This window comes from Oratosquilla oratoria, chromosome 17 (genome assembly GCF_046742065.1).
Source record: "Oratosquilla oratoria isolate Oo_2021 chromosome 17, ASM4674206v1, whole genome shotgun sequence".
In the NCBI taxonomy this organism is placed as follows: domain Eukaryota; kingdom Metazoa; phylum Arthropoda; class Malacostraca; order Stomatopoda; family Squillidae; genus Oratosquilla; species Oratosquilla oratoria.
The window spans coordinates 61,857,417-61,880,042 of NC_134793.1; the positions used below are offsets into that span (position 1 = coordinate 61,857,417).

At 39.3% G+C, this 22,626-nt stretch overlaps 1 protein-coding gene across 2 annotated transcripts in view; it reads left to right on the top strand.

Moving 5' to 3' along the window:
• Nucleotides 1–389: 389 nt before the first annotated feature.
• Nucleotides 390–22,626, top strand: part of LOC143034672 (uncharacterized) — a 95,186-nt gene continuing 72,949 nt past the window's right edge. For both annotated transcript variants that reach the window (XM_076201039.1, XM_076201040.1), the window contains exon 1: nt 390–523. In XM_076201039.1, the coding sequence (XP_076057154.1) occupies nt 471–523 (53 nt within the window). In that variant the 5' untranslated portion in view covers nt 390–470. The remainder of the gene's footprint in view (nt 524–22,626) is intronic.

A 22,626-nucleotide genomic window follows, 5' to 3' on the forward strand; every position in this document is an offset into this window, starting at 1 on the left:
AATTTGGTATAACCATGTGCGTCGTAGAAGTGTCTCACAAACGTAAGTATAATATCGTATCCGTTATTTATAATGAATATTGCATTTGATATTGTGAATAAAAAAGTTTTTCAATTACATGGGGTCATGTGTTTACTATTCTTTTTATACGTATACATACAATTACTTCAGTTGTTTCACAAATATTATTGCAAAGTGATTTTTCCTCATCTGTTTATCGTTTAAATGTGTAATTCTCTTCAAGATAAAATATAAAAAATGGTAGCCATATTGATGCTCTTATAATCTAGTAAATCATATGATTTAGTAAATATAATCTAACTATTTTTGTGTGATTTTTTGTATTTTGCAAATCTCCTGTGTTCATTCCTCGATGCTCCCCAAATCTAGTTAGTTCGACCGTCACCCTAGCAGGTCTACGGTAGCAGAACACTAGAGTAAACAGCACATTGTTTTTAAGGAATTTGAGAATGTCTAGCAAATATAAACCTTCGGAAGGAGACTGGACATGTCCAGATTCAAGGTAAAGTATATATATATGGAATGTATTTGATATAAGAGACGTGAAAACTAGATTTAGGAAAAATAAACAATGGTAACCGTAGGTGTACCTCCACTTTGGTTTGGCAAAATGCCTGCGCAATGACTGAATGAAACAATGCAAGAGAATGTGCATGTTAACGAGCGTATTTTTTTTTTATTCATTGTTAAGTACAGTTTTGTGATTTAGGACACAAAATATTTGTACACGAGTTGAAAGAATAATTGTTAACAACTTTTGAGAGGTGTGATGTTTACTTGTTTAGCATCTTCGATTTTCAAATTTGTATATGATATTGTTTGAGATGTGATGGTTTCTTTGTGTTATATAAGAGACAGAATATTAATTGACATACTATTAGTGGCCTGCAGCGTAACTAAAAGCGAGCTATTAAGTTGCATAGTTATCAAGCAACTGCCAGGTATGTGCAGTGTTCAATAGTTAGGAAAATCATGATAATGAGATACTTACTTAGGAGAATTTTGCTTGTTATAGGCATAGCTGAGGTGGAACTCGACTGGTTCCAGGGTCTTGATCTCCTGCCGTGTGTGTGATTTCTGGGAGGATGTTGAGGTGGGAGTTTGAGTATCATGGTGTTGGCAGTTCATCTGGTATTGTCACTGTGCTCAGCCACTAGTCAGGTCTTCTTGTGAATCTTTCTGGGGAGGTGCCTGTGTGGCCTCGAATCTCTTGATGGATACTATTAAAAATGGGGTCTCACTAATTGCCGAACAAAACCAATAAAAGCCGAACAAACCAACAAAACCCAAACAAGGACGGTTTTTGCTCAAATGCACACTTCTATATATATATATGGTTGCATTATTTGAACTATTTTCTTTAAAATGTGTGATTTCCATGTAATATGATAAAAGAAGTTACGTTTTTTATCCTCTGCTAAATTACCGACCACAGCTACTATTCGTCCAGCCATATACATCATCATTTAATTCTTGATACAAGTAAAAGAATGATCTCTAATCACGACCGGGTATTTAAAAACACCCCCCCAAAATGCCACCCTACAAATTTTCCTGCCAAACACAGTAAAAACATGCCAAAAATGCAAAATTTGGCATTAAAAATGCCAATCTGGCAACCCTGACGCTCAGTGATGATCTGCACTCGCAGAACATAGATGGCAGGCTAGTGGTAAATTTGTAACCACCAGTCGGTAACTTTGCAGAAGCTAAAAACTGTAAAATTTTACTTTCGACCTTTGTTGGAATATAGCAATACAAAATTAAATAGTAATTTTGTAAATTAAAATGTATCAACGTAATATGCAATTTTGTGTGCGGAAATGAAAATAGAAATACGTTGCTACAACAGATTTCTTGTAACGAAGTCGTGTACGACGAATGGTACGTCATGTTTGTTGTGGTAGATGCTGATGTCGGAGAAATGAAAGGACGATAAATTTGTCTAAAACTAAACTAACCTAACCTAACCTGTGTTTAATAAATCATTACCTGCAAATTAGATACCATCCGGCTGGTCCTCGTCATCGTCGTCGTGAGAGACGTTGGTGGGCTTTTCAACCACTCTCTCAGCTTTTGTATGGCTATATTCCTCCAATGGTCGAAAGTAAAATTTTACCGGTTAGGTTAGTTTAGTTTAGACAAATTTATCGTTCTTTCATTTCTCCGACGTCGGAATCTACCATAACAAACATGGCGTACCATTCGTAGTACACAACTTCGTTACTTAAGAAATCTGTTTTAGCAACTTTTTTTATTTTCATTTCCGCACACAAAATTGCATATTACGTTGATACATTTTAATTTACAAAATTACTATTTAATTTTGTATTGCTATATTCCAACAAAGGTCGAAAGTAAAATTTTACCCTAAAAACATAACTTCTCTTTGGTCAAATTATATGAAAATCATACATTTTGAAGAAAAGAGTTGAAATAATTCAACTATATGCAGTCTATTACACTAATAACACAATAGTAAGAAACTTAATAGAGTGAAGTTTGATCCATACCACCAATGATCATTGAGGACAGGCTGGATAAAAACGTAACTTCTCTTTGATCATATTACATGGAAATCACATTTTAAAGAAAATAGTTCAAATAATGCAACCATATATATATAGAAGTGTGCATTTGAGCAAAAACCGTCCTTGTTTGGGTTTTGTTGGTTTGTTCGGCTTTTATCGGTTTGTTCGGCAATTAGTGAGACCATTAAAAATGCAGGTACCATTGTGTGTGAAGGAATTGTGCACCAGTAGGAAAACTACAATATGCCATTGGGTATCCAGAAAATGGAAACTTGTTATTAAAGTATGTATTCATAATTTGTTTCATACATAATTGTTGTATCCAAATTTGGCCATGTGAAGTGGTTTATGATGTACCAGTATGTTGTAGTAGGGCAACATATTATTATAGGATTTTGTGGGAGATGTGTCCAATTTCATGTTGGAAGGCATTCAGCCTTCTTTTGAATGCTTCAACTGTGCAGGATGTGGTGTTCTTCAGGTAGTTTGGGAGATTATTGAAGAGCTTGGGGAGCCACTTTGAAAAAGTTTGTTTACAGTGATATGGTGTTTATTGTGCTGCTGGCATTTCCTTCAACATGGCAAGATCTTCCTCTCATCTTTTCTTGGCTGAGTGTCACCCCAATGTTGAGGACGTGACCCCCCAGCATTTTCTACAAGTAAATGATGTACCATTTCCTGCACCTTTGAAGTGAATAGAGTTTGTGGTGCTTGATCAACAAGTGCCTTTATCAACTGAATAGGATATAGACTGAGTCACAAGTAAGAATATAGTGATATACTAGGGATAACTCAAAGAAGTCCAATAAGGGTCTTGTTTCCAATGAGATCCCTTAAGAAAGATAACAAAAGTATACAAAAATGTAAATAGGAAATACTGTAATACATGTAGTAGTTTTACACCAATATTAAATTTGAAGCACACAAAAGTTGCCTAGATGCTAAAACTATAAATACAATTCCCTTATAAGGGGGATAAAGCCTTGATATATGCATGTATGTATGTATAGATAGATAGATAGACTTTATTTGGCAATGAATCAATGTACATGAAGTGCAAATAATGACAAGACCACATAGTTCGGAATAATAAATGCAAATTGCCGAGGATAACCCAAAAAGCATGTACGCTTATTTCCATTGTGGTCCTCAAGACTGGACAATGACAAATATATACCAGGGCTTTTACCTGTATTTTTTGTGAAGTGCACAACTACATTATATAGTATTAGAAAATTAAATAGTAATTTGGGAAGAAATCAATAATAAAGAAAATTTGCTAAAAGCAAATACACTATTGAATGAAGCTGCACTCATAGGATAGACACTGTTGTCTGTCGGGTCCTGCTAAAAGTAAATACTCTATCAAATGAAACTATGACCATAGGATCTGGAATATGCCCTCAGTACATTCATCAGCACTTAACATTTCTTAAAGCTGTGCACCTTGTAGTCCAATTGGATACCAAAACCAGCTGCCAATATCCCTGATGACGACGACCAGGATGACCTATAGAATTACATGTATTGCATTACTAAATGCAGGTTTGGTTAGAATAGATGAATTTATCATACTTGAATTTCTTCAACCATTGCATCCATCAAAACAAAGATGACGTCTCAAGCAGCCCCAGTGGCTCTGTTTCTAAGTGTATTGCTTTTAGCAACCTTTTCTAGTATTGATTTCGGTAAATTTTTAGAAGTGCGCACCTACATGATATACTAATAGAAAATTAAATAATTTTGTAAATTATAATACATCAACATAATATATGTTATTCTTGGTGGAAATCAATAATAGAAACAGTTGCTAAAAGCTATTAACAAACAAACACAGCCACTTTGACTACTTAAGATGCCATGTTTGTTTAACCAAGCCTGCCTACCAAACCTAACCTGCATTTAGTAATGCAGTACCTGTAATTCTAGAGGTCATCAGGCCGTCGTTGTCATTTCTGACCTCCAAGTTTATCAAAACAAAGATGGCATCTAAAGGAGTCTACACAACTTCGTTTGTTTATTTATAGCTTTTAGCAACTATCTATTAACGAGTTCCACCAAGAATAACATATATTACATTGATGTGCTATAATTTATAAAACTATTATTCAATTTTCTATTACTATTGTGTGGGTGTGGATTTCTAAAAAAAATACCTTGATTTCCACTAAGAAAATATTATGTGGATGTATTATAATTTACAAAATGTTTAATTTTCTATTGCTATATTGTGTAGGTGTGCACTTCCAAAAATTTACCCTCTTTACCCCTAACAGGAAGGTAGCCAAAGCCAAAAGGCATAATTGCACTCCCACCCATTTCGTCCCCACCTATTTTTTTTTTTTAAGAAAGGGATTCAGCATTGGCAATATTTTGCAGATGCCAATTCAGTGATTCAGCTATTATTCATTGTTCTGATGGCATAGGGCCATGCAGCACATTTTTGCTATATGAGATACCACTACCAAATAATCATTGCTTTATTTCATTTTCACATAGCATCACAACCATAGTGAATGAGGTGGCTAGGAATATGCTGTGGTAGTGATAAACCTACACTGCTGTCTAGTGCCATAACACACATTTTGAAAATATTATGCAGAGGTGATAAAATCTGCAGACATGAGGACATACGACCGAAGAAACATTTGAAATAGCAGCACAGGTCAGAGTAAATGTTAGAGCAAATTATATTAATTTTGTTTTTGTATTTCTTAAATAAAATTAATTTTTTTTTTTTTTTAACAGCTAAGTTTCTACAATAGAAATTAAGCAAGAGTAATATGGGAGTAAATCATCTGGGTGTCTGGACTCTGTCGATTTTACCCGCTTATAAGTGCGAAAAATTGGTGGACAGATTTACTCCGCAGCAATTTATAGCCATACGAATCTTTTATAAAGAATTTTTTTATGTATTTTGACAAGTAAATACGTAACAATACATCTTTGTGTTTTGACAATGCCAGCTATGACTTTGACTCATGTTTAGGTGATTTGCTGTCAATTCACAATCACATTAGTCAAATTTGGACAAAGTGAAACTTCAAAGAAAAAAATTAAGAAGATGATCTTTTCTGACACTACAAAGCAAAATTGATAAATTTCGCTCCCTCCCACTGGAACCATGCGACTGATTCCTTGAGTTGGTGGAGAGACAACCACAACTCATATCCTGAACTTGGAAAAGTTGCCAACAAAATGCTGTGCTCCTCACCATCTTCAGTGGAGAGTGAACACCTCTTCAATATTGGTGGCAATGTCTACACCTCATACCATATATATTGTTGACTCCAGAAGCAGGGGAGAAATTGATGCTGTTGACCTTCAATTTGTGAATGTTTAACTTTGACTATCAACCCATTGGTCCTGGAGCTGCAGCGTCTACGTCGTGGGACCACCCCCCAACCCCAAGAGTTGGGGGCCAAACAGCAGCAACCAGACGTGGCCATCAGCTCTACGCAGGTGGCACCGATCCCCAAGAGGAGCTACGCCTGCCTTGGGGAGTACCACAATCCTTTTTCCCAACATGCAATATTATGTTTTTTCTGCACTGAGGGGTGATTTTCCGGCGATCACCCCTCTTCTTCTACTTTTAGCCGGAGATGTAGAGAACAATCCTGGGCCCACCACAAAATACACATGCCCAACATGCTCTAAACCCATTACTTCGAGTAGACAGACAAAGGGCTCAGTTCAGTGCAATATGTGCAAAAACTGGGCCCACCTCACTTGTACAACACTTGCTGACACAAACAAATACACAAACACTTGGACATGTTCTACCTGCCCTCCAGTAACCCCACTCCCACCTCCCCAACCATAGCCAGCGCCCTTACCACTCTCATTTTCCCTTTGCCCTTATCCCCAATCAATACTCCCCTTCCTTTGTCCCCAATCTCTCCTTCCCCCCCCTCTAACCCAGATCCTATACCATTAACACCCCAACCTCAACCCCAAACGGCAACATACAACACATACAAAACACACAACATCAACATATTACAACACAACATTGATGGTATTAACACGAAAAAACATGAACTCGAATACTTTCTTAAACAAGACAACATACACATTGCAATTATACAAGAAACAAAACTAAGACACTCGCACAAAACACCATCATTTCATAATTACACCACCATCAGACAAGACCGGACCGACGGCAATGACGGTGGACTCATCACCCTGATCCACCACTCCATCTGTTTTGTGGACACAAGTGCCACAACCAAAATTCTCCTCCCTACCACAGATAACACTACAGAAATCCAATCCATTTGAATCCGCAAAGGCAACAAATCAACACTGACAATAGTTAACATGTACATTCCCCCCCAATCATCCCCCACAGTTGTTGTTGCTGTTGTCGTTCCCTAGACTGTCTGTCCGAGCAGTCCCGTCTCCCCAAGGAAGGCCACAGCCGAAACTGGGTTTTCCCACAAATCCTTTATAGAGTGTATGTTGTGTTGTTTGCGTGCATGATTGTGTATAATGCAGTCTTCCATTATGTGTTGTATGGTATGGGGTGAAGTGTTACATCCTGGGCAGCTGTTCACAACACGGTCGTCCAGCCTCTTCTGGTAGCTTAGAAGTGCTGGGTGGTGACCGCATCGCAGTCTGGCCAAGTGGACTCTGTCATTTCGTGGGAGAGAGGATTCAGAAGGGTGGATATCAGGGGGTCTGGCATGCAGCAGTGTGTTGTCTTTCAGTGTGTTAATGGAGCGGTGAGTGATATGATTATGAATATGTTTCCGGAGGCTGGTATTTGGTGGTTGTGGAGGAAGAGAAGAGAGTATCTGTGCGTAATAAAGGTCTTTGGGTGTAGTTTTAATGTTTCTTGGTGTGTGTGGGTGTTCTGCTATGTAGTGTAGCGGGTGTGATGTGTTTGTGGTGGCTGCAGCAAGTGTTTGTGTGCCTCTCATGTCGAGGTGGTCCTTGACTTTGAGGACTTTTGTTTCATGATGTAAATGGTCTGTAGGTGTTGTATTTGTGCAGCCTGTAATTGTTTTTAGGGCTTTGTTTTGTATGATTTGAAGGGTGTTGTGGTGTGTGTCACTGAGATTAGGAGCCCATGCAGGACTCGCATAATTCATCACTGAGCGTATGCATTGTTTGTATATTGTTATATTAGTTTCTTTGTTTTGTCCAAATGTTGTTCCAGTGATTGACTTAAGTGCGTTAAGTCTAGGTGTGCATTTGTTTTTTATGTTTGTGAGGTGTTGTTTTGGAGCTGCAACGTCTACGTCATGGGACCACCCCCCAACCCCAAGAGTTGGGGGCCAATCAGCAGCAACCACCCCTGGCCATCAGCTCTACGCAGATGGCACCGATCCCCAAGGAGGAGCTACGCCTACCTGGGGGAGTACCACAATCCCCCACAGTTCCAAACACCTTTAGGCCTCAATTTAGCCAACTAGCCTCAATCCCCAACCTGATCATGGGTGGTGACTTCAACGCCAAGTCGTCGGCCTGGTATGTCGACAACCCTGACACACACAGAGGGCTTGATATACAGACTCAGTTTGACTCATTGACCATCATGAACAACACACAATCATACACATATCCCACACCAAGCCCTCTACACTCCCTCCTCTCCTGATATCACCTTCTGCTCCCCCAACAACATCATGGAGAGTGGTCGGAACCCTTGGTTCTGACCACCTTCCAATCATCACCACCACCAAAACAAGATGCACCCCAGTTGGCCACAGACACACATACACCAATTACAAGAGAGCTAACTGGGAAGCTTTTACTGAAGAGACAATAACATTTTGAAACACTTAAGGGGACCCCCCGCCCAAAATTTTTTTTTCTGAAAGATCTTGCTGTTTTTTTCTGTGTGATATCTAGGTCTGAGGAAACCTTCACAGATTGAGTTTTATTCAGATCTGAATTGAATTGAATTGAATTTTATTCGGATACAATCATACAATAAGTACAATACATATAAGACTCAATATTATACATAGTACATATAATTGTACATCCGAGGATGGCACAGAAAGTCAAGAGACTTATTTCCACTGTGGTCCTCATATAAAAACTAGGAAAAGATTGTCATAGTAAAAGCTAGGTTATAAGAAGTGTAAATTAGGATTATAAGAAGTGTAAATTAAACATATAAACTATTCTTCAGAAAGAACAGTGTCTAAATGATAACATTTAACTGATTTTTTAAAACTACTTTTAGATACAATTGATTGAATGTTGGTCGGTAAGGAGTTCCAAGCAATAACACCAGTGTATTTGAATGTACTTTTCCCTAACGAACTATTAAACCTAGGTACAATAACAGATGACCTACTAGAACGAGTTATCAGGGAACGAGCATTTCTAACAAGTGTAAAGGTATCTGACAAATAACTGGGGCAAGAGTTGTTTACAATTTGGTGAACATGATTAAGCTTTAACTGAACAACACGTTTCTCAACAGGTAACCAATTTAACAGTTTAAAATGCGTATAATCTAGATGAGTATGCAGATGGAGTTTCAAAACAGTCCTGATTAGTTTGTTTTGACATATTTGAAGATTACTCTTAGATTTTTTAGATAGGTTGCTATACCAGGAAGAACAAGCATAGTCAATATGACACTGTACCATTGTCTCTACATCTAGGTATTTTTGTATTCTTGCCAAAAATTTTGTTCTGGAGCTGACTCTTAATTATTTTTTCTGCCATAACTTCTCCCGAGACATTTTGATCAATTTCTGTTCCAAGATATTTAACAACAGACTTAGGTTGAATACTAGTATCATTACATTGGATATTTAAGTTGAGAGCATTTTTGAGTTTTTGATTAGAGCCAAAGAGAATAGATTCTGTTTTACCTAGATGTAGAGACAATTTGTTATCCATCAACCACTTGCTGACATTCAATAACTCTTCACTGAGTAACATCTCAATCCTATTTACATCTTTGCCAGAAACTAGTAAGGCTGAATCATCGGCATACAACAGCAGTTTACAGTTCACAGCAGCTTTCATGTCATTCACATACAAAAGAAACAACAGCGGACCTAAAATGCTATCCTGTGGGACACGACGTGTTATTTGTGCTGTTTTTTATGTTGTACCATTTACATTCACAATCTGTTCTTGACCTGTTTGATAAGACCTCATCCAATTAATAACATCTGATTTGAAACCTAACGCTTGTAATTTGAATAATAGAATATCATGATTTACAGTATCAAAAGCTTTCTGGAGATCTAGCATAACCATTCCACAGTAATTACCTCTATCAATTTCACCTTTGATATAATCAGTCAAATTAATCAAACATATCAGTAGAATATGATTTTATAAAGCCTGATTGTAAATCATAGAACAAGTTATTACTTTGAATGTATTCATAAACCTGGTTATAAACAACTCTTTCCAAGACTTTCGATATAATACCGAGCACTGAGTCAGGTCTATAGTTACCGGATTCTGTTTTGCTACCCTTCTTGTACAAAGGAATAACTTTTGCTAATTTAAGATCTTTGGGAACTTTGCCCTGTTGAATCGAAACATTGATTATGTGAGTGATACAGGGAGCAATCTGCTCAGCTGAGTCATTCACAAATCTGGCTGGAATATTATCTAGTCCGATAGCCTTAGACCTGTTAACAGTCTTCAACATTTTATACACATCTACCTTAGCAACTGTAGACAGAGCAAAGGTGTCATGGGTTACACCCTGATTCCAATAATAATTATTAATGTGGTCTTGGCCAAAAAGACCTGAAGGTACTGGTAAATTACTTACGAAGGTGGTAGCAATGGTGGTGAAAAAGGAGTTAAATTTTTGAGCCACTGCTACTTTGTCGAAAGTAACAATCCCATTAACATTAAGACCAATGTTACTACTTTTGGATTTTTGGAAGAACCTAACTGTTTGATTGTTTGCCATAGTTTTTTGGGATTGTTTTTGTTGGTTTGAAGAGAATCTTTGTAATATCCTACCTTAGCTCTGTCTACCATAACCTGAACCTCGTTCCGTAACTTCTTATACATAGCATTTTCAAGATGTCACCAGAAAACCACGGCTCGGAACGTTGTTTTATTCTGATGGATTTTGCAGGAGCTAAATTGTCTAATACACCCAAGAACAGTGCTTTAAAATTAATCCAAGCTTGATCAACATCTGTACAATTGACGACTGAAAACCAGTTAACCGCGGACAACCTTTCGCAGAACAATTCCTTGCTGTAATGCTTAAGAGAACGAACTTTTATGGTATTATGCTGATTGATTTGTTGTTTGGAAACCTTCCTGATACAATACGTTGCTCTATGATCACTCAAACCAATGTCAATTACTCCACTAAAACATATTTTCTGAACATCTTAGTACTACTAAAAAATTAATTGGATGGGTTCTCTGACTTTTGGGTGGTTTTGCAAAACGCCTCGCGCCCCTGTGTTGACGTGGTGATTTTGTAACGCTTCTCAAGCCAGAACCTTTCCGGGTCCCAGCTAATCAGAGGAAGAGACATGACGTAGTGTTCCAAGTAATGACGACATGATGTCACAATCTTCAGCATTTCACTTCTTATAATAACATATCACTTAAAATTTCATTTGACCCAAGACTTCTTGGATAGCTTCGAGCAGAACACGCTAGAACCTTTCCGGGTCTTTACAGAAAAACCAAAAGCTTTTCTGTGATAGAGTCTTTAAAGGAGTTCCATTTAAAAGTTCTTCAGTTTAATGTCACCATACGTGAAAATGAAGACTTTTCGTATTCAGATGAAATGTTTGGCGATTTACAACTGTTTAACGGAGACGTCGAAAAGAGTAAATTCGATGGTTTTTCCAAGAACTATTTCGAGGGCTACAAGAGTTTCATAAAACATGGAGGCGGGGGTGATCACAGAAATTACCAAATGCACTATATCGACTCAATTTTTAAGAGTTACAAGCGTCAAGAGAAGAAGAACAAGTACGCTATAAAGAAAGTCAAAGAAGAGGCTGAAAAAAAGAGGCTCCAAGAAAGGATTGAAGAAGAAAAGCGGAAAGCCGCCTAGGAAGAGGAATGGAAAAAGCAAGAAAAGCTGGATAGAAAGCAAAAACTGATGGAACTTAAAAAGGGAAGGGATGAGAGGCGTGTTAAACGGTTGGAGAAAAAAAGACTTGAGCAACAATTGAAAGAGGAGAAACACCGTAAAAAATTAGAGAAGAAACGTCTCGAAGAACAAAGAAAAGACGAGAGACTACGTCTAAGAATGGAAAAACGCGAGCTGGCGAAAGAAGAACTTTTCTCCGGAGACATATAAGAAAACGTCTAACGACGACGAAACAGAAGTCGAAATAGCAGAAGAAGAACCGCATCAATCAATCACTGTAATACCAAAGTCCGCCTACAAAATCAGCGAAATAGACGCCATCAACATGATCATGCCTCCCGAGTCCAATTATGGGGAAGAAAACAGTGATTCTGGAGAATTTATTGAAATGATCCAGAGTATCAGAGAGGAAATGAAAGAGCAGAAAAAAGAATTTGAAAATGAAAAGAAAAGGAATAAGGAGAACATGAAGAGGATGATGAAGGAGGTTTTGAAGGCTTTGAGTGACGACAGCGATGATGACGGAAAAATATTCGAGGACAGTGATGGAAGCGTCTACGACTCGGAAGAGGACTCAGATATTAAAGATGATGGCCCTCCAAGAAAGAAAATGAAGCAATAATGGTGTACAAAATTTGTATTTGATGTTAAATAAAATTATTTGTAAAAATCTATCTTTTATTTGTAAAACCTTCATTAATACAAGAAATTCAGGGACAGGGTATCTCAGGGGGCGTACCCGTTAGCGAAGCGAGCAGCGCCGCAGGCCAAGCACCCCTGGCAAAGCCAGGGACGGCGAAGCCGGGTGCTTGTCTGATACCAAAATAAAATCAATAATAGATTCAGCAGTGGCACATACTCTGGTGGGTTCTGTGATAATTTGTTTCAGATCATTCATTGAACAGAATGACTTTGGAGCATTATGCAGAGTATTCGAGGTTGATTCTACATGAGTATTCAAGTCACCAGTTATAATCACTTCTTTGTTCAGAAAGTCTGTGGCATTGGAACACACATCCCCAAGCTTACTATAGAAGTCATGTTGCCAGGGCAGTCTATAGCAGGCACCTACGAGAATAGGCTTAGATTTAGGCAAGAGAATGTTTATCCACAAAGCCTCTAACTCACTGTTCATATCTGTCCACTGATCAAACGCGATGTCGTTGTGTATGTAGACAGCCACGCCGCCACCAACCCGGTTACGATCTCTCCTCACGATGGTGTAGTTGTTGATCTCAACCTCCGGATCCGCTATCGTATCGTCCAGCTTGGTCTCGGTGAAGCATAATACTGCAGGGGTCGACCTACGGGCAATCTCTCGTACCTCGTCCAATTTTTACATCAGGCTGCAAACGTTCAAGTGAACAATTTGTAGGCCCTTGCTCAACAAACAGGACAGCTTGGCATCCATCTCTGCGGACTGAGATTGTGTAACGGACTCTGTCTGAGGTACTGTGGCGTGTGTATAATCTGGGTCTGATCCAGGAGTGTCATCCACTACACCAGGCAGTGCAGACAAACAGCAACTGGGACAAATAAACTAAATGTCCTCACCATTTAACTGTAGCTCCTCATATCGGTCAGCAGGGAAATCACAACAACGAATGTGTGTCCTTCTGTCACGTTGGTCACAGGACTGTGCTTTACTGTTGGATCTCACGCCCACTTCACAACACGTACATGGGAGTCTAGACTGGCTCTTTCTGCTCAGGGCCAGGGCATTGATGAATGTCACCAGATAATAGCAAACATATTGCTATTATAACACTGTTGCTTCCGGGTTTGATGATGTTTACTGCGGAAGTGCAAGAATGCGTTCCGACCCTGACCTTGTTGCCGCGCTTGGTAACGGAAGTGGGCGATAGGTGTATATAATCCATCGGCCAAATCCAAAGTGTTTGCAACACCCATCACAAGTTAAATAGATCTCAATCCGATCTTGAACCTAATGATCGTATTTTGGAACCTCTGAACTTCTCAACCGACCCGAAAAGTTTATTACAATCACTAATACCTGGAGGGCCAAAATGATGCCAACTTTACCCTTCATCATGATGGTATGTATTCGAATAAAGTATGTACGTTAGTTTATAATACAGGTGACAACATGAAAGCTAGTATTATCTTGGACGAGGCATACAGATCGAATACCATACACACCGTTATGCTTGCGTTGGATGCGAAGGAAGGAGGAGCAGGGAGGGGGAGATGGAGGGGTGGAGGAGGAGACTAGGTGAGGGGAGAGCAGGGAGGAGGAGGAAGAGTCAATCCGACCATAGCCTTTTACTCGGTTTGAGAGGTGCGGTTGGGGGAGGGGGAGGGGTATGGTTTATGACCCTCTCCAACACTGGCACCTTTGTTCAACTTATATACACGGCCATCGGGCATGTCGTTTCCTCCATACAAATTTCAAATTTGTTTTCCTAATTGTGGCTGCCACTGGCTCAGCTAGTCACTGCAATTGAGAGCCATGGTTAGATTAACCATTCACGAGTCACTAGAAACCTATCCCCTCCTTTGGCACTCCCCCTCGCGTGAAAAATCCCCAGATATATGGGAGCCATGTCCACACACGTCCACTTTCTAAAGCAAGAATCTGACAAGTAGTTTTTTATTTTTTAATAAAAACGTAAAAAATACCATATTTTTGGGCTTTTCAAATCCTATCTCTTACAATTTTTATTCAATGTCTTCCATTTTACAGCAAAAGAATCTTCTACATATTTAAAAAAACAAAATGGCAAGTTTTTTTAATATCTTTGTTTAACGCCGAGGAAAAAAAATATTAAAAAATTAACGGAAAAAACGCAAAATTTTGACTGACACATTATTAAAAAAAATTCTATTTAACATATGCAAAAAAACTCTCTATTTCATTTTTTGTCATTTATCTAGCTATTAATAGAGACCTCATATGCAAAAATTGGTTGAAAATTGAGGGAGGAGATACACTTTGTGTATCAAAAACTTACATTTTTCAGAAACGATTGTTAAAGTTTTTTTTCCCTTAGTTTGACTAAATTTTACATTGGACCTCCTAAGACCCATTGAAAACAGGCTCCATTGTATTTTCATGATGATTTTGCATCTTTCAAGTAACTCGGGCACTTTGTACCCTCCTACAGTGTAGGATATTATTCACTCAAAGTGAGGGTGTCATAAGCCGCCACCTCACTCTTTGTCGCAAAGTTTGAGTTCTTGGTCTAGAATGACCCAGCAAGGTAGTCTGATTGCTGGGATTCAGCTCTTTTCTTGGGTTTCCTTTCTGGTGTTGGAACAGGCTCTTGCTGCATCAGGGACATCACTGTGAGGTTTGAGACTCTAAACCCAAGGTGTTGCAGCAAGGAGGCATCCTTGTAGCCACTTGTTAGCAAACAGTTGTTTGCGTAGAGACAACGTGTCTGATATAGGTGTAGAGGACAGAGAATCAGGTGCTGAGGATGTGGATGTAGATGGCAGGGAGAGAGCTGCTGGAGGGAGTACTAGTGGTGGTGGCGGAGGTGGTGATAACAAAGTTGATGCTGGGGTTCTTTCTTTCTCCCCTTGAGTTGCTAATGTAGACGTTCTTATCTTCTGCAAGTGTGCCTTTTGTTTGGATAGCTTAGGCATGGCTAATATCTTCAAATATCTCTTCACTGAAAAATAGATGCGAATTTCACACAGCAAATTAGTGAACGCGGCAAGCTAACGTGTACATGTCCTTTACTTTGTAAGGCTCAAGCCACTGCCAGTCGTGCAGGCTGAACTTCCTCACACCACATACTCACGTGCATGCCGGACGTAAGAAAAACTTTGAGTGCATCAAACGCAAAAAATAGAGTAAAATATGGTCAAAACGTATGTAAACAATGGTCATGCGCAGCATGTGGCTGCCAGGGGGAGGGAGGGTAGGCCCTTTAAACCCTTTAAAAATGGCGGTACAATAAAAAACACTTTACCAGCATCTAGAGCAAGATCCCTACTATGTATTTATGCAATAAAACAATTTTTTTTTTTTTTTTTTTCTCTTAACAGTACACCAATCACAAACATAAACAATGCTGTGCACACTTTAATACATACAAAACGCAGACTAGAAATACATCCCTAGAGGCAACAGAAAATCACACAACCCCAACTTCACACCAGAAATCCAAGGCCTCATCAGACAATGAGACACACTTAAACACGATACCCCCACACCTGTCCCTCAAAACATAGCAGACCAAATACAAACACTAAACACGTGATTGCCAATAAAATACACGAACAAAAAACACAAAATTGGCAAAATTTTATCAATACACTTGATCACAAAACAAACACCAGCAAATTGTACAAAACACTCAACAGCATTACACTATCCAACAGTAATACAACACACTCTCATGCAGCAATAATCACAACAACATATAATCTACCCTCAAACAGACAACAAGCAAACACACTCATAAATCATTTTGCACAGACAAGCCATCTCACTTCTCATCCTGATGACTGACACACTATTCAACGTAAGACAGACTTTCCCACAGACTCAGACTATACACCCTTCATAGACAGTCAGACAAAACACCCTTCATAGACAGTCAGACAAAACACATAATACATAATCTCAAGCACTCATCCGGCTGTGGCCCTGATAACATAAGCAACATCCACCTAAAACACATTGGACCACAAGGTATACACGCACTCACAAACATTGCAAACTACAGCTATTCACACAACATACCCGACATCTGGAAGCATGGTAAAATAATCACCATTCCAAAACCAAACAAAGACCCAACAATCCCAACATCGCACCGCCCAATCACACTTCTCTGCACCCCCTCAAAAGTCATTGACCGCCTAATACTTCAACTTGTCACACCACATATTCCCCCTGCTGACTCACAACACGGTTTTAGGCCACTACACTCCACAAACACTCTTCTGATAAACCTCACACAAAGAATTTTAGATGTCATAAATTCAGATAGGCCCCACCACAGAACACTTCTTATAACATTAGACATTAGTAAAGCTTTTGATGCTATCCCCTGCCACAACCTAACAAATAAAATATATAACACAGACATGCACAATAACACCAAAAGATGGCTGGCCAATTATCTGGCAGGTAGGAATGCTCACGTGTCATATAATGGCCAATCATCGCACATCAGAAACATTAAGAATGGAGTACCACAGGGCTCAGTTCTATCCCCCATGCTCTTTAATCTATACATGCATGACTTACCCACACCAGACACCTCAGAAATACAAATCTCTTCCTACGCAGACGACATAACAATCACATGCACACATCATAACACAGACAAAGCTGCAGAAATAATCCAGCCATACCTTGATACACTCAACACATGGTTCATCACAAACAGACTCAAAATAGCTCCAACCAAATCTACAGCAACACTTTTCACCAACTGGACAAAAGAACAGAAATACATACCTCATCTCTACATCAACAACACTCTAATACCACACACAAACACACCGAAAATTCTTGGTGTAACATACAATACATCCATGTCCTTCAAACAACACATCACAAACATAAAAAACAAATGCACACCTAGACTTAACGCACTTAAGTCAATCACTGGAACAACATTTGGACAAAACAAAGAAACTAATACAACAATATACAAACAATGCATACGCTCAGTGATGAATTATGCGAGTCCTGCATGGGCTCCTAATCTCAGTGAGACACACCACAACACCCTTCAAATCATACAAAACAAAGCCCTAAAAACAATTACAGGCTGCACAAATACAACACCTACAGACCATTTACACCATGAAACATAAGTCCTCAAAGACAAGGACGACCTCGACATGAGAGGCACACAAACACTTGCCGCAGCCACCACAAACACATCACACCCGCTACAGTACATAGCAGAACACCCACACACACCAAGAAACATTAAAACAATGCCCAAAGACCTGTATCACACACAGATACTCTCTTCTCTTCCTCCACAACCACCAAATACCAGCCTCCGGAAACATATTCATAATCATATCACTCACCGCTCCATTAACACACTGCTGCATGCCAGACCCCCTGATATCCACCCTTCTGAATCCTCTCCCACGAAAGGACAGAGTCCACCTGTCCAGACTGCAGTGCGGCCACCACCCGGCACTTCTAAGTTACCAGAAGAGGCTGGATGACCGCATTGTGAACAGCTGCCCAGGATGTAACACTTCACCCCATACTATAGAACACATAATGGAAGACTGCATTATACACAATCATGCACGCAAACAACACAACATACACTCTATAAAGGATTTGTGAGAAAACCCAGTTTCGGCTGTGGCATTCCTTGGGGAGATGGGACTGCTTGGACAGACAGTCTAGGGAACGACAACAACAACCCATTGAATACGGCAGTACTCAGGTGAATCAGCATGTCGAAAAAAAAGTTTTGATTTTTTTTAAATGCCCAGACACAGCTTTTGAAAAAATTATATATTTAAGCCATTTCCCGCATTCCATGGGTCAAATATTAGATAGTAGAGACTGGATTAGGTTTTAAGTTTTACTGTTAAGTTAGGATTAAGAAATTGATTATTAAATTTTATACTCTGCATATGTGTTTTATTAAAACCATGCATTAAATGCTTTAAGTTACATGAAGTTAGTAGTTACATTAAAATCTATGAAATAGGTAATTTTTAACCTCTTTTTTTTTTTCAACAGAAAATAATACAATCATACATTGATAATCATAAAGTGGTCAATCAATAAGCACTTCATTAAGTTCGAATTATTAGCATCCAACAGCTCGACTGGCACGTATAAACCCACTTAGATTATAAAGCAAGTAAAAATCATAGTTTAATTATATTAAAAATTTATATACTCTAATTTTATAAAGTGGAATCTGCATTGGCATAGGTATTTGTATCAGCAACTAAGAGTGAATAGGAATCTGTATTGGCATCGGCAAGGAAGAGTGAATGGAATTGGCACATCACTCATATCACCTAAGCTATTCCACATATTTATGTGTAAAACTGTTTCTTCACATCCTTTTGACATGTGGTCATAACTTACTTTCATGACCTCTGAAAGCCCTCCCATCTTTAATCAGGAGATCTCTTCTATCAATGTAATCTATCCCGTTTAGTGACCTGAATACTATAATTGTGTCACCTTTTTCTCTTTGATCTTTCAAAGTTGGCAGATCCAGTACCTTTATTCTTCCCTTGTATGGTTTCTCTGCAAGGCTGGGGACCAGTTTGGTTGCTGCCCATTGTATTATCTCAATCTCACTCTGTGTAAGGACGTATCAGGGTTCTGATGATTTTTTCACCATCTCTGTTCATATAATGGAATGCCATTTTAATCTTGTGTAGTAGTCCATACGTCTGTCCCACAATCCTGCTGATACATGTAGCAGGTGACAGGTTGTCTGTTATTAACACCCAAATCTTTCTCCTCTTTTGCTTTTGTAATGTTCACATCCCAAGGAATAGTTTAAGGATGGCCTTTGGGTGCTATTGCCCATTTCCAGTACTTTGCACTTTTTGGTATTGAACTTCATTTCTCATTTTTGGCTTCATGCAAAAATAGTACAGTATCTAGATCTTTTTGCTGTATTCTTCTGTCCTCGTTTTTCACTCTTCTCATGATTTTAGCATCATCTGCAAGCATGTTGGCAATAGCTTGTTGTTCCTTCCATCATGCCATTAACATAGACAAGAAACATAAATGGTGCAAACACTGAAGATTTTGGAAGACCACTTGTCACTACTCTCCAGCTTGACATCTTGTTCTTTACTAATATCCTTGTGTTTGAATGTGTTTGAGATGAGGTGTCTGAGAAGTATGATGGTTATTAGACTGGATAGAGTGAGAAATGAGGAGGTGAGGAGGAGAATGGGGGTGGAAAGGGAGTTGGGAGATAGGGTTGATGAAAGAGTATTAGGATGGTTTGGACACATGGATAGAATGAATGAAGAAAGTGGTATGGAAGGCAGATGGGGAGGGAGTGAACATGAAGGGACATCCTAGGATGAGGTGGATGGATGGGGTAAAGGGGGCTTTGGGGAAGAGGGGAATGTCTGTTGAGGAATGACGGGAGAGGACAGAAGACGGGTGAATGGAGAATGGTTGTATATGGATGATGATGTAATGCATGAGGTGGGGGGATGGGGGGTGAGGTAGTATGTGTGAGCAAATTTTGACACAGCCCGAAGGGATTTCTCTCCATCTTCTCCTTTATGCATGGGGGGGACAGAGAGGGGGGGTTGCCAATTTAATGAAGTGGCCTTGCTGTGGATGTGCTGTGTCTTGTGACACTGCTTCTGACCCAGGGCAGTGGACAAGGTGCAGGGATGGATGACCCGTCATCCAGGAGGTGCTAAGATGAGAGGGAGGGTGGAGGGGTGTGGAGTGTGTTCAGGGATGGACTGGGTGGGAATGATTTTATGCCTTTTCCTTTTTGGCTACCTGCCTTGTAAGGGGGAAAAAGCCTTGGTATATGTATATATGTATGTATCTTTCCTTCAAAAAGTCTTTAATCCATGCTAATAGTTTGCCTCTCAGTCTTCTAACATGCTCCTGTTTCCACATAAGTCAACTGTAAGGTACTTTATCAAATGCCCTCTCTAGGTTCAGGTACATGCAGTCCACCCAGTCTATCCACCCCTCTCTCTCTTGCAGCACATGAGTCACTCTTGAGTAAAAGCTTAAAAGGTTTGACACAGCCTTCCAGATGTGAAGCCAAACAGAGTGGCTGCTAGAATGTTCATCTTCAAGAAATTTGGTCCATTGATCTTTCACAATCCTTTTAAATAATTTCACTGTTGTGCTGGTTAGTGATACTGGCCTATAATTTGGTGATTTTTCCTTGTTTCCACCTGTGTGAGTTGGCATTACATTTGCCCTTTTCCAATGAAGTGACACAGTGCCTTCTTTCAGTGGATCTTTTCCGCTAGTTGTTTGCTGCATTCTTTAAGTATCCAGTGTGAGGTCACCTCAGGTCCTGAAGCTTTTGTCATATCGAATGATCCCAGGATATTGAATATGTAGTGCAAGCCACACAATGTTCATGGTGGCTAAGTTGACAGTTTGCTTCATATTACTATACATTACAAAAAAAAAAAAGACCAGTGTTGTGAATAGTGATAAACCATGTGGCCTATGGCGCATGGGCCTTTAAATGGAATGCAAATAAACACTGAAGGAATTGTGGTATCAATGCCATTTTTGCTGAAAACAACAGATTTCAGGGTAATTAAAAGGAAAAAAATTGAGGTTTGGTTAGATTTTTTTTTTTTTTTCTCTGATGCCTCCCCTTAACAGTTTTCCTCTTATTCCATATAACTGCAAAACCTCCCACAGTGCCTTCATGTCTACCCTGTCATAAGCCTTTTCCAAATCAATAAAGGCCCAAAAGACATCCTTATCCTTTACTAAAGCTTTCTCACATATCTTGCCAAAAAATCTGATCCACACAACCCCTACCTATCCTAAACCCACATTATTCTTCACCAATCACTCCCTCTATTCTAATCCTTTCAATCAAAATACTCCATTAAGTCTTCCCAACTACACTTAACAAACTGATCCCTCTGAAACTACTACACTCATATTTGCCCATTTCCCTTTGTAAAGTGGAACTATACAGGCACTCCTCCAGTCCTCTGGCACTCTACCCTCTTTTAGACAAACATTAAACAACCTCACCAGACAGTCCACCATCACTGTACCTCCTTTTTTTAGACAATCCCCATGACACCCATCTAACATTCGCCTCTTCTTTTTTCTCCTATTTTCCTCATTTATCACTCATTTTCTTGGTGCCTCCCACTGCAACCACCTTTCCCTCCCTGTCCTTCTTCATATTTAGTAACTCCCGAAGATACTCTGCCAATCTTCCTCTTACTACCTCTTTCATTATCTCACCATCTGCTCCTTTTACCTATTCTCCATTTGGTTTGCCTCCTCTTCCTCCTTTGATTTCCTTCCAGAACATCTTTTTATTCCTTTCAAAATTTTCTGTCATGCTCTTCCCCCATTTTACATATCTCCTTTTTTGCCACCTTTATCATATGTTTTACTTCTCTTTTTTCTTTGTACCTCTCGTATGTTTCTCTTGTCCTATTTTGCAACCAATCTGTGAATGCTCGTTTCTTCTCATCTACAACTTTCTTTGCTTCATTCCACCACTCACTACCCTTCCTTCTATTCCCGCCCATCCTCCTTGTTCCACACATTTTCTTTGCACACCTTGTGACTCCCTTCTTGATACATTCCCATTCTTCCTCCACTCTTAACTCTACTCTATCCTTCACTTCTTCCCACTCTTCTCTTAGCTTCTTTTTGTACTGCTCATTTAAGCAGTTTACTTTGTTTTTGGCTACCTCCCTTGTAAGGGAGAAAAAGCCATTGGTATATGTATGTACTCTAAGCCCTGCCCCACCTTCTGTCCTTTTCCTCTTTCTCCATCTTTCATTCTCAACATAACTTTCACCAAAAAATTATCTGATATTCCCTCACTCTCACCCAAGAGCATGTACTGTACTTCCAAAACTCTTTGTATGTTTCTCCTGGTACCACTGTATACTGTTTGGGGTATTGGGTGCATGTTATTGAAGTAAAAATCTGCTCACTAGCATGCAAGTGATACTTTAGGATCTATATGGGCTACCAATATGAACCAGAGCCACACATTATATTGTCTTTGTTAGAGGAAATATCAACTCATAGAGAAATGATGCTACTTTATTTTTGCCTGGCCCTTTGGTAGGGGAGGAAGAATACTGCCAACAAGTGTTCCCACTTGATTTGAAAAGGTGACTAAAACAGGACAGAGGATAGGACTAGGTATCCTGCTCTGTAGTCCCAAAGGGGACATTCCTAAAAAAAGCAATGGCATACGAAGGATTGGGAGGAGTTTTCCAACAAAAACCCTAAGTGTTGGGGTTTTAGACAAGAATACTATGACTGCTATACAAGTATGCATCTAAAAGAAACTTCCTTCGAGTTACTTTGAATGACATAAT